We start from the raw sequence: 14738 nt of genomic DNA, 5'->3' as shown, positions 1-14738 counted from the left end.
TATGTTGTTAATCTTTAAGGGCACTATACGGTCATGCTGAATTAGGCATAGCTTAAATGTGCTCATTAGGATTCTCAATAGAGTCATGGAAACAAATGAATGTTCAACAAGAAATCTCTACTCTCAGTAAAAGAGAGAGAATACTCCAAGATATGATTGGTCAAATCTCTGCGCAGAGTAGTGGGTAAGACTTGAAAGAAGAAGTCTTCAAGTCTTACCATGATAATCATATAAAAGGAATGATTCACATTAGGATATTGACAATCAGATTCCATGATCTAATAATGTGAATAAAGAGTATTGACATAAGAGAAGGATTCAATTGCACAATCATTCCAATTTGAATAGGTTCTTTCACAATGTCTCATTTAGCTCGGATAACCGTGACTTGTTGCTACGCGACAACCATGGTTTGTGGATGTCCTAAAATGTTTTAATTAACCTTTATTAATAGGAAAAATTAAATTGTGGAATTTAATTCGTATATCATCTTTGAGGAGTTAAGTCAACCCACTACCTTGGTAAAGGGAATCTACGGATATGCACATCCAAAGAATGTGATTAGAGGTACAAATGAGGAGAAATGTAATAAAGAGACACAAGTCAATGGTTGATAATCAAATGTCAAAGTCAACAGTCAAAAGTCAACATGTTGACCGGAGCAATTGACCAAAGTCAAATAGTTCGACCGAGTCAACTATGTAAGACTATAATTATAATTTAATAGTTAAATTATAATTAAAAGATTAATTATGAAATTAATATTGACATATAGAAATATTGGATTAAACTTTTAAATATGATTTAAAAGGAAAGTGACAAAATAGCCCAAAAAGCTATTGGGCCCAAGGGATAAGTGGCATAAAATGACATGGCATATGGACCAAATGGAGCCCCAAATACCCACCTAATTGCCTTTTGTTTGGTCCTATATAAGCTAAGTGTTGGAGAAAATCTAACTAGGATTTTTGGTTTTCTACTTTGGTTGATGAGTGATCATCTTTGTATCTCATCTTCCATAAACCAAAAATTGGTCCAATCAAGAAGTAGACTAGCATCCAAACTTCTTGATTGCCTTCTCTTCATCTCTAGGAACATTTGGTGTGGTGAGGTAGATGACTCTAATCTTGGAGCCTTAAGGTGAATGAGTCAAAATCAAGAGAAACAAAGGGCCTTTCCAACAAAGGTGTTCATTCTTGAGAAATCAAGAAAATGTCATTAAGGGTAAAGATCTATTCCCTTTTCCTTTTTTCTATTTGTGTTCAAAGAAATTAGGCTAAGATACTTGGTTTAAAATGAAAAATGTTTAGCTCAACTAGTATAAAAAAAATGAATCCGTCATTTAGAATGTTTTTGTTGTATAAGTTGTGGCTAAAATTCATTTTCTAAGTATTAGATTCATGTTTCCTTCAGCCTTTTGTAGAGAAAATCACTCACATTAATTTCTTTGTATTTCTGGTTCAATACCCATTTTTATGCATGCGTGTTGACTTTGCACAAAGAGGTTATGAGTCCAGGAAATTAATTAGTAGGGTGGTATTTAATAATTAAGTGAGTGATTAGAGTTACAGCATAATATATATACATATATATATATATATATATAATTACCCTACTCCTGTTGCAATGTCCCGTGCTCGATTCTTCCTTTCCTAATATCGCTTGTATCGAAACAACGTTAGAATACTAATTGTGAAAAAAGTAATAAGAATGTACTTGAGTTGAAGTCCCACGAGATTGTGGTGTTGTCCACAAAAGAATATATATAATATTTCAGGTGTGAAGAACAACGTATACATATCTAATAAAGAAGAGGTTTTAATTCAAAATTTGTTTTGTCTCCCAGCGTATACGTTGACTTTCTCTATAGCAAATCAAATCTCCTTTATAAAGAAAACAAATATTACAAAAACGTCTATATTGGAAGAAGAAGAAAGCGTACCATAGGCAGTAATGCTATCATATTCAATAAATTTTGGCTTAAAATCAACCTTACAATTAGCCATTCTTCTGATACATATCAAATATAAGCAAATTAATTAAAAATAAAAAACTTTAATTTGCGATTAATCCCCCTTAAAACAAGCTAATTAATTAAAGCAAAATAAAAAACACAAATATTTTGGCGGTACCATTCCATTTCTATCTGCACAAACAGCCTACAAAAAAAAACGCATATGCATTGTAGACATATGAATTGAACACTTGGAAAAAAATGGGCTCCAAATTTGTGCAATTTGTTTGCCTAGTGTTGTTGCTAGTATCCGTTGTCAAAGTTGGAGCTCAGCAAGCAGTTTTTGATGTGATGAATCACGGCGGCGTTGCCGATGGAAAAACTGATAACAGCAAGGTAATTGTTATGAGTTTATCTTAATCCAGAATTAAGATTATGATGAACATATATATATATATATCATGGTCTTGCATGATAAATGAGCTTTTCTGAATTTTTCTAATTAAGTAATGCTAAGAGTACAATATTATTAACTGTCCAATATCCATTTCTTACATTGAGTAGCTTATGCAATAAAATTATTTGTACAATGAACTACGATATGAATTACTTCTCTAATAGAGCTAAGATATACTCGTATAGACGCTCTCTATCTCTATTAGAGATTTACGTGCTTCATTCATAAATATGATTATAGAATAAGCCTATATTATTGATTATAGAGCAACTATGTGTTGAATATAGGTAAAACTTTTTCGGTGACCAAACACAACAACATGTTGAACTGATCTGAGGAAACTTAATATTTTAAAATGTGGTTCATGACCATTTTAGAATTACGCATCATTATTGTGATAAAATTTCACTGACTGTATTTGTTTCCCATAATGGGGGAAAGTAATACGGTTAGAAAATATGAGTTTGTTAGCATTATTTCTTTTTAATATGTATGCCCATTCTAATGTTTGTGTTTCCTCTTTTTTATTTATTTATTTATTGTCAGTCACTGCGATTGGATTTCGTCACTAATGCAAGCATAGATCGCATAACATCGATCAACAGCAAGAACGTGCACATCAACATTTTCGCATCCCAAAACATAAGAATTAGCAACATCAAGATATCAGTTCCCGGAGACAGCCCCAACACCGACGGCATCCACCTTGGTTCATCACACAACATCCAGATCTTGGACTCGGTGATCGCCACTGGCGACGATTGCATATCCTTTAGCACTGGAGCAAACAACGTGAACATTAGCGGCGTTCGCTGGGGACCGGGCCACGGAATCAGCATTGGAAGCCTTGGCAAGGTTGATGGTGACGATGTTTCATTCGTGGACATAAGAAACTGCAGTTTTGTCGGCACTCAAAATGGAGTGAGAGTCAAAACATGGGCTCCCTCTGAAGCAGGCACAGTGTCACATCTTAACGTTGAGAACATTGAAATCGATAAGGTCGAAAACCCTATCATCATCGATCAACAATATTGCCCTTCTCGTAGTTGCAATGCAGAGGTAAGTGATAACTATAAACTAAGGGATATGTGAGTTAATAACTATGATTAATTATTTTAATTAAAATGTTAAGAATTGAAATTGATTCCCTTACAGATATATGCTCATTAAATCATTCCGTTACTTTCTATCATCAACTCATTCGTTCCGTAGAAGCTGCGTGGGAACCAAAGTTGTTAAGAGAATGATGATAGAAATGGAAAGATTTAATGAGGATAAATATAGATTTATGCTAGTGCTATATACAACTTGATTATAAATGTATATAATTGGGTTAATTGCTTTTTTTATTGTGTGCAGGAATTCTCCAAAGTTCAGATTAAAGATGTAGTTTAAAAACATATGGGGGATTTCAAGCACAAAATATGTTGTTACTCTCAAATGTAGCCAAACTTCACCCTGCCAGGAGATTGAGCTCACGGACATCAACCTAAATTACAATGGTCTTGAAGGATCGGGTGTATCAGCATGCTCAAACGTAGAAGTTGAAGCTTACGGCCAACAAACACCCCCCGCTTGCACAGAAAAGATAATGATGTAAGCCCCCCAAAACCAAACACAAAAACGTGGGTTAGGCCAGTTAATCAGGATAGTGAGCCCAACTCCTTTGCATTAAAGTTCGAATCCCCTTCTTTGTAGATTAGATTTATTTAGAGTAATTTAGACTATCGTTGTATTTAAAAAAAAGAAGAAGAGGTTTTTGCACATATACCATCTGGACTAAAGGGGTTGTGTGTAAATACCACCTAGATTTTTTTTTTTTTTGGGGGTAAATGTCACACCTAGACTTTGCATTCAATTAAGGACTACACAAATTTGATTTTATCAATTAAATAAAAAGGACACTGAATAATAGGGTCCACTGTAATTTTTTTATATATTTTTTATGTAAGTCTTCAACCTGTAGTTGTTTTTTTTTTTTGAAGGAAAATTCTTTGATTTGGTAGGAAATACAAAAGTTGTGGACTTTGATGGATTCTTGAGTAGTTTCTATGACAAATTCACACTACTACAAAAAGGGCAAAAGACGACCAGAAAAAGACGACGGTAGAACAAAAAACTGTCGTTGTTTTTAAAAAGACGACGGTAACAAAAAACCGTCGTGGATAAGTGACTTAAACAACTAAAAAATGGAGATACTGTTGAGAATTTTTTTATAACGACGCACACAAATAAAAAAACGTCGTCTTATTAAAAAGCTTTTCTTTAGAGTTAAAATCTGACCAAAAAACAACGACAGCAGGTATGACAAGCGTCGTCTTTTAAAAATCAAGTGTCCTTTTTTTGGTAAAGACATGGTTGTTTTGAAAGAACTGTCGTCTATTATATGTAAAGATGACGGTTTTTTTATATAAAAAGGGTCGTCTATTATGAAGTAAAGACGACGGTTTTCATATAAAAAGGGTCGTCTATTATATGTAAAGACGACGGTTTTCATATAAAAAGGGTCGTCTATTATGAAGTAAAGACGACGGTTTTCTATAAAAAGGGTCGTCTATTATATGTAAAGACGACGGTTTTTTATAAAAAGGGTCGTCTATTATATGTAAAGACGACCGTTTTTTATAAAAAGGGTCGTCTATTATAAGTAAAGACGACGGTTTTTTTATAAAAAGGGTCGTCTATTATATGTAAAGACGACGGTTTTTTTTATAAAAAGGGTCGTCTATTATATGTAAAGACGACGGTTTTTTATAAAAAGGGTCGTCTATTATATGTAAAGACGACGGGTTTTTATAAAAAGGGTCGTCTATTATATGTAAAGACGACGGGTTTTTATAAAAAGGGTCGTCTATTATATGTAAAGACGACGGTTTTTTTTATAAAAAGGGTCGTCTATTATAAGTAAAGACGACGGTTTTTTTATAAAAAGGGTCGTCTATTATATGTAAAGACGACGGTTTTTTTTTATAAAAAGGGTCGTCTATTATATGTAAAGACGACGGTTTTTTTTATAAAAAGGGTCGTCTATTATATGTAAAGACGACGGTTTTTTATAAAAAGGGTCGTCTATTATATGTAAAGACGACGGTTTTTTTTATAAAAAAGGTCGTCTATTATAAGTAAACAAAAATACTGTCGTTAACAATATAAATAAACATGACGCTTATTACATCTATACCCTAAACCCTAAACCCTAAATCCTAAACCATAAAATATAAACCCTAAATTATATATATATGTTTAAATAATTTTAGAAAAGGGATTATGGTTTTACGGCCTAATATATATTAACCATAAACCCTAAACCCCAAAAATAAACCTTTATCCCCCTAAACCCTAAACCCTAAACCATTAAAGTATAAGTGATGTTGTGACTCATGAAAATATTTTTCTTTTTGGTGGTAATTTTAAATTTGTATAACTCAAACTTAATTTTTTAAAGCTTAAGGGGGAAGAAAATATCTCAATGACTTCATAGGAGTTGACGTTGCATTTTTTGGATTTATTTTAAATTTATTATGAATATTTCGAATTAAATAGAATAAAATATTATTAATAAAACCCACAAAACACGTCGGCATTAAGAAATTAAAGACGTTGTAAATCATAATAAACGACTTAATTTTAAAACAAACGAATGACGGATTATGTAAAGACGACGGTTTTTTTTATGAAAAAGGTCGTCTATTATATGTAAAGATGACGGTTTTTTTTTTAAAAAGGGTCGTCTATTATATGTAAAGATGACGATTTTTTTATAAAAAGCGTCGTCTTTTAAAACACGCTAAAAAAAGGCCGCTTAAGTGAATTCGCGCTCGACAAATTTTCAAATTTTCCCCCGTCTTTGAAAACCTTATCTCTCATTAACAAGCGTCGTCTTTTAAAACACGCTAAAAAAAGGCCACTTAAGTGAATTCGCGCTCGACAAATTTTCAGATTTTCCCCCGTCTCTGAAAACTTTATCTCTCCCTCCTTGAAACCTCCTGAGCTCCTCTCTTCTTGAAACCCTCCTGAGCAAACACTCCATCTCTCACCTTTCTACTCCTCATACGTACCTACCAGCCATCGACGCCATCGAAGCAGCGACGCCGTCAACGCCATCGACGCAGCGACGCCATCAACGCCATCGTTCTTCGCATCAGTCATCACTAGCCGCCATCGACGCCATATTCACAGTCAACGACGACGATGTCCTTGAAAACATATCTAGAGACCTTGCGAGATGCGAAAATCCTAGAACATCAGATTTGGTCTTCGATGTCGCTTGAGGTTCGATGACAGATCTCCATCGCGCCCTCTTGGTGAGCTCGCCATCCACGTCACAAAAGAAACTCTAAGTTAGTCAAAATGTTCTTTTGTATTGTGTTACAAATGAACTTTTCTTGCATAAGCTTATGCATATTTTTTGTTAGTTAAAATGATAGCAAGATAATGTAATCTTATTGTGGTTTTTGATTGCTCAGGTAAGATGACATGGCAAATAGGTGCTGCAGCTTATATCAAGTGTAGCTCAAAGGCCAAGATGACAACTTAGAAGAATATAAGATCCATTTGACCAAGATGACTTAGAACACTACTCCAAGATGACAGCTGAATGTGGAGAACAAGTACAAATTGTGGAAGATACAACCATAGGTTAATGCTTTGGATATGGTATTTTGTAATTATAGGTTATAATGTTATAAATATGGTATTTTGTATGGATATAGTAGGAATCAAGATTGGTAAACAATGTAATTACAATTGAATCTTCAAGTTTTATGAAAGAAATAATTTTTTAGGATATCTAAAATGAAATTAGTACATCATTTTTACAGATAATAAACGGTGATTTTTTGGAACAAAACCGTCTTTTTTAGATTTAATAGACGTCTTTGGATATAATAAACAACGGTTTTTTCAGAAAAAGTGTCATCTTTACATTTAAATAGACGACGGTTTTTTCAGAAAAAGTGTCGTCCTTACATTTAAATAGACGACGGTTTTTTCAGAAAAAAGTGTCGTCTTTACATTAAATAGACGACGGTTTTTTCAGAAAAAGTGTCGTCTTTACATTAAATAGACGACGGTTTTTTCAGAAAAAGTGTTGTCTTTACATTTAAATAGACGACGGTTTTTTCAGAAAAAGTGTCGTCTTTACATTAAATAGACGACGGTTTTTTCAGAAAGAGTGTCGTCTTTATATTTAATAGACGACGGTTCTACAAAAAAAAGTGTCGTCTTTACATTCAATAACGACGGTTTTTTCATAAAAAGTGTCGTCTTTACATGTAATAGACGACGGTTCTTTTAAAAACCGTCGTTTTTACATATAATAGACGACGGTGAATTACTGTCGTAGTTTGACTTTCAAAAAGACGACTGTCGATTTAACGACGGTTTGAAAAAGAAAAAGACGACGGCGTTTCCCCGTCGTCTATTTCAATTTTTGTAGTAGTGTCAATTCCAGTGAAGGTTTTCTCCTCAACTTCCACAACAGAGATCATGTTCAATATCCATTCATGTACACGGGAAAAGAAATATTCAACTTCTGAGGCAATATCAATATATAAAAATTCTCCTATGCGGACATCAAGATGTTATTATTGTGCGACCGTCATGTATTTTTATACTAACCCTCCCTACCTTCCCGCTTGTTTACTTCACACAATAATAACGTGCAGACATCCGAATAAGAGAATAACTATATATATATAATCAGCAGAGTCGTCTTTGTATATATGAAAAACTAAAAGTCTTTGTGGAACCACTCGTACTTGTCAAATAGACCTACATAATTAGGATCCAATTTGAGAATGTGAGAGCCCTAAATCCCCTCAACACAACTTGTTTATTTCCCTCTTTTTGGCTAAGTAGGCCAAATGAAGGATTTTTTGGTCATTCTTCTCTTGAAATGCGTAGGCTTGGCACCACCAAGGCACTTGATGGCTTGGATGGAAAGATTGAGTGAGTGTGTTTGCGGACTTCTAATCAAACGATTGATCGGCCAAGCAAGGAACCTCCTCTTGGCCTAGGTTCTTTCACTTCCTCGGGATCAAGGATGATTGAGCTTTGTATGACTATTTTTAGGATTTTGGTGATAAGTGCAATGAATGTAAATGCAAGAAATGAAATGACAGAAATGTAAATGAGATAAAATAGATTAAAGCAATAAAGACTTGAATTAAACTTGAATTTAAAGACAACTGAAATTAAATTGCAAGAAAGTAAGCTTATACTAGGAAAATGAAGAACTTGGAAAATCTAAAGTGCTTGAAAGATAAAATCCTAGACTAGGAATTGAAAGGTGCAGAATAAAAAGATAGGTTTTGTGGGTTGAATCGGAGGTCCTCTTCTCTTCTTCTAACGACCTATTTATAGAGTTTTCTTTAACTCATGGGTTTGGCCATAAATGTCCTCAACTGGCTTTCATTGAAAAATCCTTTCGAGATTAATGTCTTCCAGAGCTCTAGGCATTTAACGAGAACTTCCCAACCACCACCAACCCATCTGGTTGATCAATGAAATGACATTGAAATTGTGAAACTCTTCTCTTGATTTGAGATGCAATAAGTGACGCAGCACAAGCAAATAGATTTTCAAGCGAAAACCCTAAAGAACAATAATCTGGAATCCACCAGGAACTTAGAGAGAAATTCTCTTTGAATTATTTGATAAAAGTTGAGTTCAACCAAGCATGACGGCTGACTAAATTCAACATTCTCACCCATTGGATTGCCTGGGGAGTTATTGAAAACTTAATAGAAAAGAAACGGAAAGTTTGTAACTTAATACATTTTTTAAATGCACTTTTGGAAGGCCAAATAACCTCAGAAGTCCAAAATCCACCATATGTCACAGAAGAACTGTGAGTTGAACTTGTGACGTCGTTCCCTTTTCGAGAAGGTATTATGTGACCCAATCGGAGCTCGGACGCCAAATCTGTAAATTCATGCTGTGTCCTTTTTCCCTTCTTCGCTCCAATTCTTCTTCAATCCATTCAGCCATTTGTTCTACATCAATAAGTCTTTGGCGATATTAATCCTTCCATCTTTGGACTTCACTAGTTGCAAGGAGACTTTTGCAGGAACTTCCAATCCTAACATCATGGGTTGAGCCTGAACTTGTGGATGTTTGGTATGACATCTTGTGGAACATTGTGACTCTAGAGCTCTTGTCTTGCCTCTACCTGACTTAGAGCATGTCCACCCGTACAGTCAAACCGGACAAAAGGCCCCCTTGGCGAGCCCAGAAGCCCTCCAGCGCAAGAGAAGTAGCCCGAGCAAGCTGCGGGCCCCACCAACCCTGGCAAGCCCACGAGCAAATCCTGCCTGGGTTGAAGCCCGAAGGCGCTGACGTCAGCAACCGTAAATTCAAATTTTTTTTACCATTGGCACGTGAACGGTAAAAAAAAATTGATTTCCGCTCGCTGACGTCATCGCTTGACAGGCCCAACGAAAAAATGCCACGTGGGGCTTCTTGGGCGCTGCGATGGCTTTTTTCCCAGACATCCTACGGCCCTTCGAATTTTTTTTAAAAAAAATACCAAAAAATAATGGATTTTTTTCCCTATAAATACCTATCAATTTTATTTACTTTCCACACCAAATCTTCATACCAACTCTTCTCCTTCCAATATTTTTTACTTTCCACTCACATTTTTCTATTACAAAATTCCATTTGTGCAAAAATATAAATGACCTCTTCCATCAAAGCCGGAGGATCATGGACAAACGTTCGAAGAGGTCAAAATCTTGACGACGAGGTAAAAAATAATAATTGCCGTTTTATTCAATTTAATGTCATATATATATATATATCTTACATTTCCAATTTCATTTTTTTTAAATAGATTATTCAAGGCAAAACAAAAAAGAGGAAAACCATTACACATGGCTCCTCAAGTGAGCAATGCCCGCAATCGATTCCAATGGTGCGTTCCGTGTCGGAAATAATGGCACTATTACGTCCTCCGAAGGAAAATACTCCCTCACGTCGTGATCCGGTGGAACCGCTTCTACTAATGATTGAGTCGTCCTTGTACTCAATTATGTCAGACTATGAGGACCGGAAGTATTTCAATTGTATGATGAGTGAGTAGGTATTTCAATTGTATGATAAGTGAGATGTGAATTTTATAATAAAAATGGACACGTGGCAACCAAAAATTTTATTCGAAAATTTTATCTGAAAATGTTATCTCAAATTTTAGGTGAGAATTTTATAATAAATAGTGACATGTGGCAACCGAAAATATTATCTGAAAAGCTTATCAAAATTAATAGTTTAAAGTATAAAAAAATTCAGACAAAAAAAAGTATAAAAAAATAGGAAATAAAGTACAATGAATAGTATTTGCCCTTTCCTTAGCCTTTTGGGGTGGAACCAAAAATGACAAGACTGGCACTATTCATGTGAATAGTGCCAAGCTGCCAGCCCTTGTTTTGCCTTGCCTTAGCCTTTTGGGGTGGACATGCTCTTAGAGTTTGGCGACCTGGACTTTGGTTTCTAACCCGGCTTGGTCTCTAGTTTCCAATCCGACTTGGACTTCGCTTCCAACTTGACTTGGAAGCTTGGATGTATCATCTCTTCAATCACGCCATTCCACTTTATTAAATATATAATTATATTAATTTGGCCTTCTTGCTTTTAGAGGATCAGGCCGTAAGGCCTTAGAACTTGCTGGAAGCCACTCTTGTCATTTTGGCTTTTAAAAACTCGTCTGCGTACTGAGAAACCATAACACTTGTTTGAATCAAGCCATGCGGCATTTCCCCTTCAAGTATATATTCATATTAAATATATATTAACATGTATGCATATATGGCCATTGTGTGCATAATATAATATATATTAATTTGGCCAATTTGCATTCTTCTTGTCGGCAACAAAACAACAAAGGGCCATATAGCCTTTTTCAACATTATCCCTTTCCAGCCAAAGTCAGTTTTATCGACGTGGCTGTAAATCATCTTTCGTGGCCTAATATTTATTATTTGAACGTATTATCAACGTGGTCTTTTCACGGCAACAACATCAAGCCGTAAGCCTCATGCATGAGATTTTTATCACACACATATATATATATATACTACAAAAAAAATTGGCAACGTGGCAACAGTTATTATTTTGTCACTAAATTTGGTAATTGTTGTGCGAGTTACTAAAGGCTTTATGTTCTTTAAGATGTGAGGCATACAGCCCCATGCACTATTTAATATTAGAATATGAAATTGTCCCTATATTTTTTTTTATTCTTCATGCCCATTAGAACTCAATTCAGATATCATAACAACAACAACAATAAGTGAATAATGAAAATTTTACAAACTCATTCTCTGAGTAGTGAGTCCTAGAACCAACCCATTGTCATTCACTCGAAATCAACAAACCCACAAGAAATCAGGTGTAATCTCAACCTTGCCCATAAATTTTCAAAATTAAAAACCCATTGCAGAACCCCAATTCGAAAATCACAACCCAGATTTAGAACGAATCATGACAATGGCCTTTATGGATACACGTACCTGATTGGCATAGAGTTCCCGCAAGCTCAACTCGTGATGGTAGCTCTTCCTTTGTCTTGGAAGGATGGGCTCTTCGTCTTCTTCGTGCTTCGTGCTTGCCTTATTCTTCAGCCATCGCCTGTTTTATTTTTTCGATCATGTGTTTTATTTTTTGGGGTCTAGAGTGTTAAAATGGGTTAAAACATTTAAAAGATTCATAGCCATACAAGTTTATTAAAAGAGATCCAACGGTTGAGCGTCCCATCCCTCAAATTGATTTGAGGGATCCCTCAATTGAAAGGGACTATATATATATATATATTATACCCCATTTTTATATTAGCTACTTTTAGCCACTTGGTGACTTTGAAACCCCACTCTTTGTTTATTATTATTTTCTACAGAGTGCTTTGGTCTTGGCTTGGAGTGTAAATCCCGACTCGGACTTGGAGTCTTGACTTGGACTTGAGATTTAAGTCCCGACTTGAACTTGGAGTCACCACTTGGACTTGGGGTCTCGACTTGGGATTTAAGACCACACCCAAACATTGTTCTCGTTTTTCAAAGAACATAAAGTATATTCCTTAAGAAAAAGAACATAAAGTATAAAGATTACAAAAACAATATTATTTATTAATTAATCTTGAGTCTGCATATGTATGTATACCGGAAAAAATTTGGCTCTTTTAAACTGAAGAGTAGCTCCTCCTTAAAACTAATGTGGTTTCTAAATGCTCATATATACTAGTGTTGATTTTATTTTATGCTTATCCAATTCTCTAGCTTTCTTTCAATATTTATTCCTTCAAATTGTTGATTGGTTTCACTTTTATTTGTCTTATATTTCAATACATATGTGGTTTTGTTTTTTGTTTACATCTGGGATTCAGTAGGTATATATAGGGGTTGGTTAGACCGTTGGACATACGACATCCCTAGAAATGAGTCTTAGAAGAGGGTTTGTGATAAGAGCCGTGGGGAGGATGAAAAAGGAAGGAGAAGATTGAGCTCATTAAATTTGTTAGCACATGTGTGGAAAATTGTGGGTCCCGCTTTTATGCTTATGTGGATTCCATATAGACAAAAACTGTTGCGAAATTTGAACATTCTGTTTCACCTCTATGAAAGGTAATCTTGGTAATGACTTTTTTACTTTAAGAAACAGAATTACACCCACATATAGAGAAAAACATAGTAACAGGACATGTAAAAAAAATAGTTACTGCATGTTATGTTTATAACTTTCACTATATTATTCTATACTTGAATACTTCTATCTATGATAACACACTTAATCAAAAGGTTATAATGAAAAAATATACATATATTATTTGAGGATTTGTTGGTGTGTTTGGATTTTTCAGGGTAGTCCAATTGAATGGGTGAGTAACCATCGGTACCACCATCAGTTTGCTGACACAGAGAAGGACCCTCATAGCCCCATCCAGAGCTTATGGCATGGTAGCATCGGTTGGATCTTTGATACTCATCGTCGTCGATGTGAACATGTAAAAAGCACACATAATCCTCCCTCTCTCTGTCTCTCTCATGCACACACCAACTGATATGTATATATACTTATTTTATTTACTTTTTAAACGAGAAATTTACAGCTTGGTGGACTGAAGAACGTTGAAGAATTAAAGAAGCAGCCCTTCTATAGGTTTCTTTTTCGTACTAACTTTCTACATTCATTTGCTCTTGGAGGTTTACTATATGCTGTGGGTGGATTTCCCTTCTTGGTCTGGGCAGTGGTGAGATCGCTTACTCATTAATGTACCTTAGTTCTTCTCCTAAATAATCACTCTCTATTAATCATTGCTTGACTGAGAAAAATAAGATACAATAAACGTATTTTAATATTAAACACAACAGCGAAACTAGGAATTTTTCAAAGAATGGACTAGCTTAAAATCTAATGATTATTCTTTTACTTACCGGTTCATACAATCGGGGTTCACCTTCTTTCCTTTCTGTTGTACATCAATTTCAGGCGGGTCGAGAATACATAGTATGAGAAAAGATATTTGTCCTTGATATAAAAAAACATGCAAGTAATAAAGTAAATACATGAACCGATAATTTTATTCTTAAATTACTTTAAATAATTCCTTTAATTTTGACGACCCCTAAATTTAAATTTCTTTTTAAAAATTTCCCTATTCAGCTAAACATACCATCTTTCACTTTCTACATCCAAACATGTCCTAAATCCAAACTCCTTGTAATTTCAGGGGGTGAGGACAATACTTCTTTTCCACGCTACTCTTATAATAAATTCAGTTGGCCACATGTGGGGAAAGAAACCATGGAACACCGGTGATATGTCTACAAATAATTGGTATATCGGATCTATTCCCCACTCTGCTATATTTCATCGTTGCTAAATGTAAAATTGGGATATTAATTTGTTTTATGTACGTGATATATTTTTAATAATAATTTAGGTGGATGTCAATTATCACGCTTGGAGAAGGATGGCATAATAACCACCATGCATTTGAATACTCAGCTAGACATGGGTTGGAATGGTGGCAAATTGATATTACTTGGTACGTAATAAGATTTCTTCAAGCTATTGGATTGGCAACGGATGTCAAGGTCCCAACTGAAATTCAAAAGCAACGAAAAGCTTCAAATGGTAGAATCATGGCTACTCAAAAATAGGGTTTTGAAGATTTACTATGTATATCATGGATAACGTTACTAGCTTCAAATCCTCTATGCGCGTTAGTGATGTTGTCAATATTCATGCCTCAAGTGGTATTTTTTTGGCTTCTAAAATAATTACTTATAGATCGTACTATAGAATAATCAGCTCTGAAGAGTGTTTAATTTT

General features: G+C 34.8%; 2 protein-coding genes across 2 annotated transcripts; both read left to right on the top strand.

The window, feature by feature from the left end:
- The first annotated feature begins 2215 nt into the window (after positions 1 to 2215).
- On the top strand, positions 2216 to 4011 carry LOC110754356 (polygalacturonase-like). Its single transcript, XM_088252337.1, has 3 exons — positions 2216 to 2350; positions 2958 to 3499; positions 3828 to 4011. The coding sequence occupies exons 1-3, from the start codon at positions 2216 to 2218 to the stop codon at positions 4009 to 4011; spliced, it is 861 nt and encodes a 286-aa protein (XP_088108463.1).
- Positions 4012 to 10089: 6078 nt separating this feature from the next.
- Positions 10090 to 14681, top strand: LOC110754346 (palmitoyl-monogalactosyldiacylglycerol delta-7 desaturase, chloroplastic-like). Its single transcript, XM_088252336.1, has 5 exons — positions 10090 to 10158; positions 13264 to 13407; positions 13513 to 13653; positions 14134 to 14240; positions 14347 to 14681. Exons 1-5 carry the CDS (start codon positions 10090 to 10092, stop codon positions 14564 to 14566), a joined length of 681 nt encoding a protein of 226 aa, XP_088108462.1. The 3' UTR covers positions 14567 to 14681.
- The last annotated feature ends 57 nt before the right edge of the window (positions 14682 to 14738 follow it).

The sequence above is a fragment of the Prunus avium genome, chromosome 4, assembly GCF_965620075.1.
Source record: "Prunus avium chromosome 4, drPruAviu1.hap1.1, whole genome shotgun sequence".
NCBI classification, from domain to species: Eukaryota; Viridiplantae; Streptophyta; class Magnoliopsida; order Rosales; family Rosaceae; genus Prunus; species Prunus avium.
Note: the sequence above shows the minus strand (reverse complement) of the source record. Positions and strands in the feature narration are given on the sequence as shown.

Coding starts and splice junctions, on each gene's coding strand:
- LOC110754356 (XM_088252337.1), top strand. CDS start 2,216: ATGGGCTCCAAATTTGTGCAATTTGTTTGCCTAGTGTTGTTGCTAGTA. Junction 2,351..2,957: donor GAAAAACTGATAACAGCAAG/GTAATTGTTATG, acceptor ATTTATTGTCAG/TCACTGCGATTGGATTTCGT. Junction 3,500..3,827: donor AACTATAAACTAAGGGATAT/GTGAGTTAATAA, acceptor GGGGATTTCAAG/CACAAAATATGTTGTTACTC.
- LOC110754346 (XM_088252336.1), top strand. CDS start 10,090: ATGACCTCTTCCATCAAAGCCGGAGGATCATGGACAAACGTTCGAAGA. Junction 10,159..13,263: donor GTCAAAATCTTGACGACGAG/GTAAAAAATAAT, acceptor TGGATTTTTCAG/GGTAGTCCAATTGAATGGGT. Junction 13,408..13,512: donor ATCGTCGTCGATGTGAACAT/GTAAAAAGCACA, acceptor AGAAATTTACAG/CTTGGTGGACTGAAGAACGT.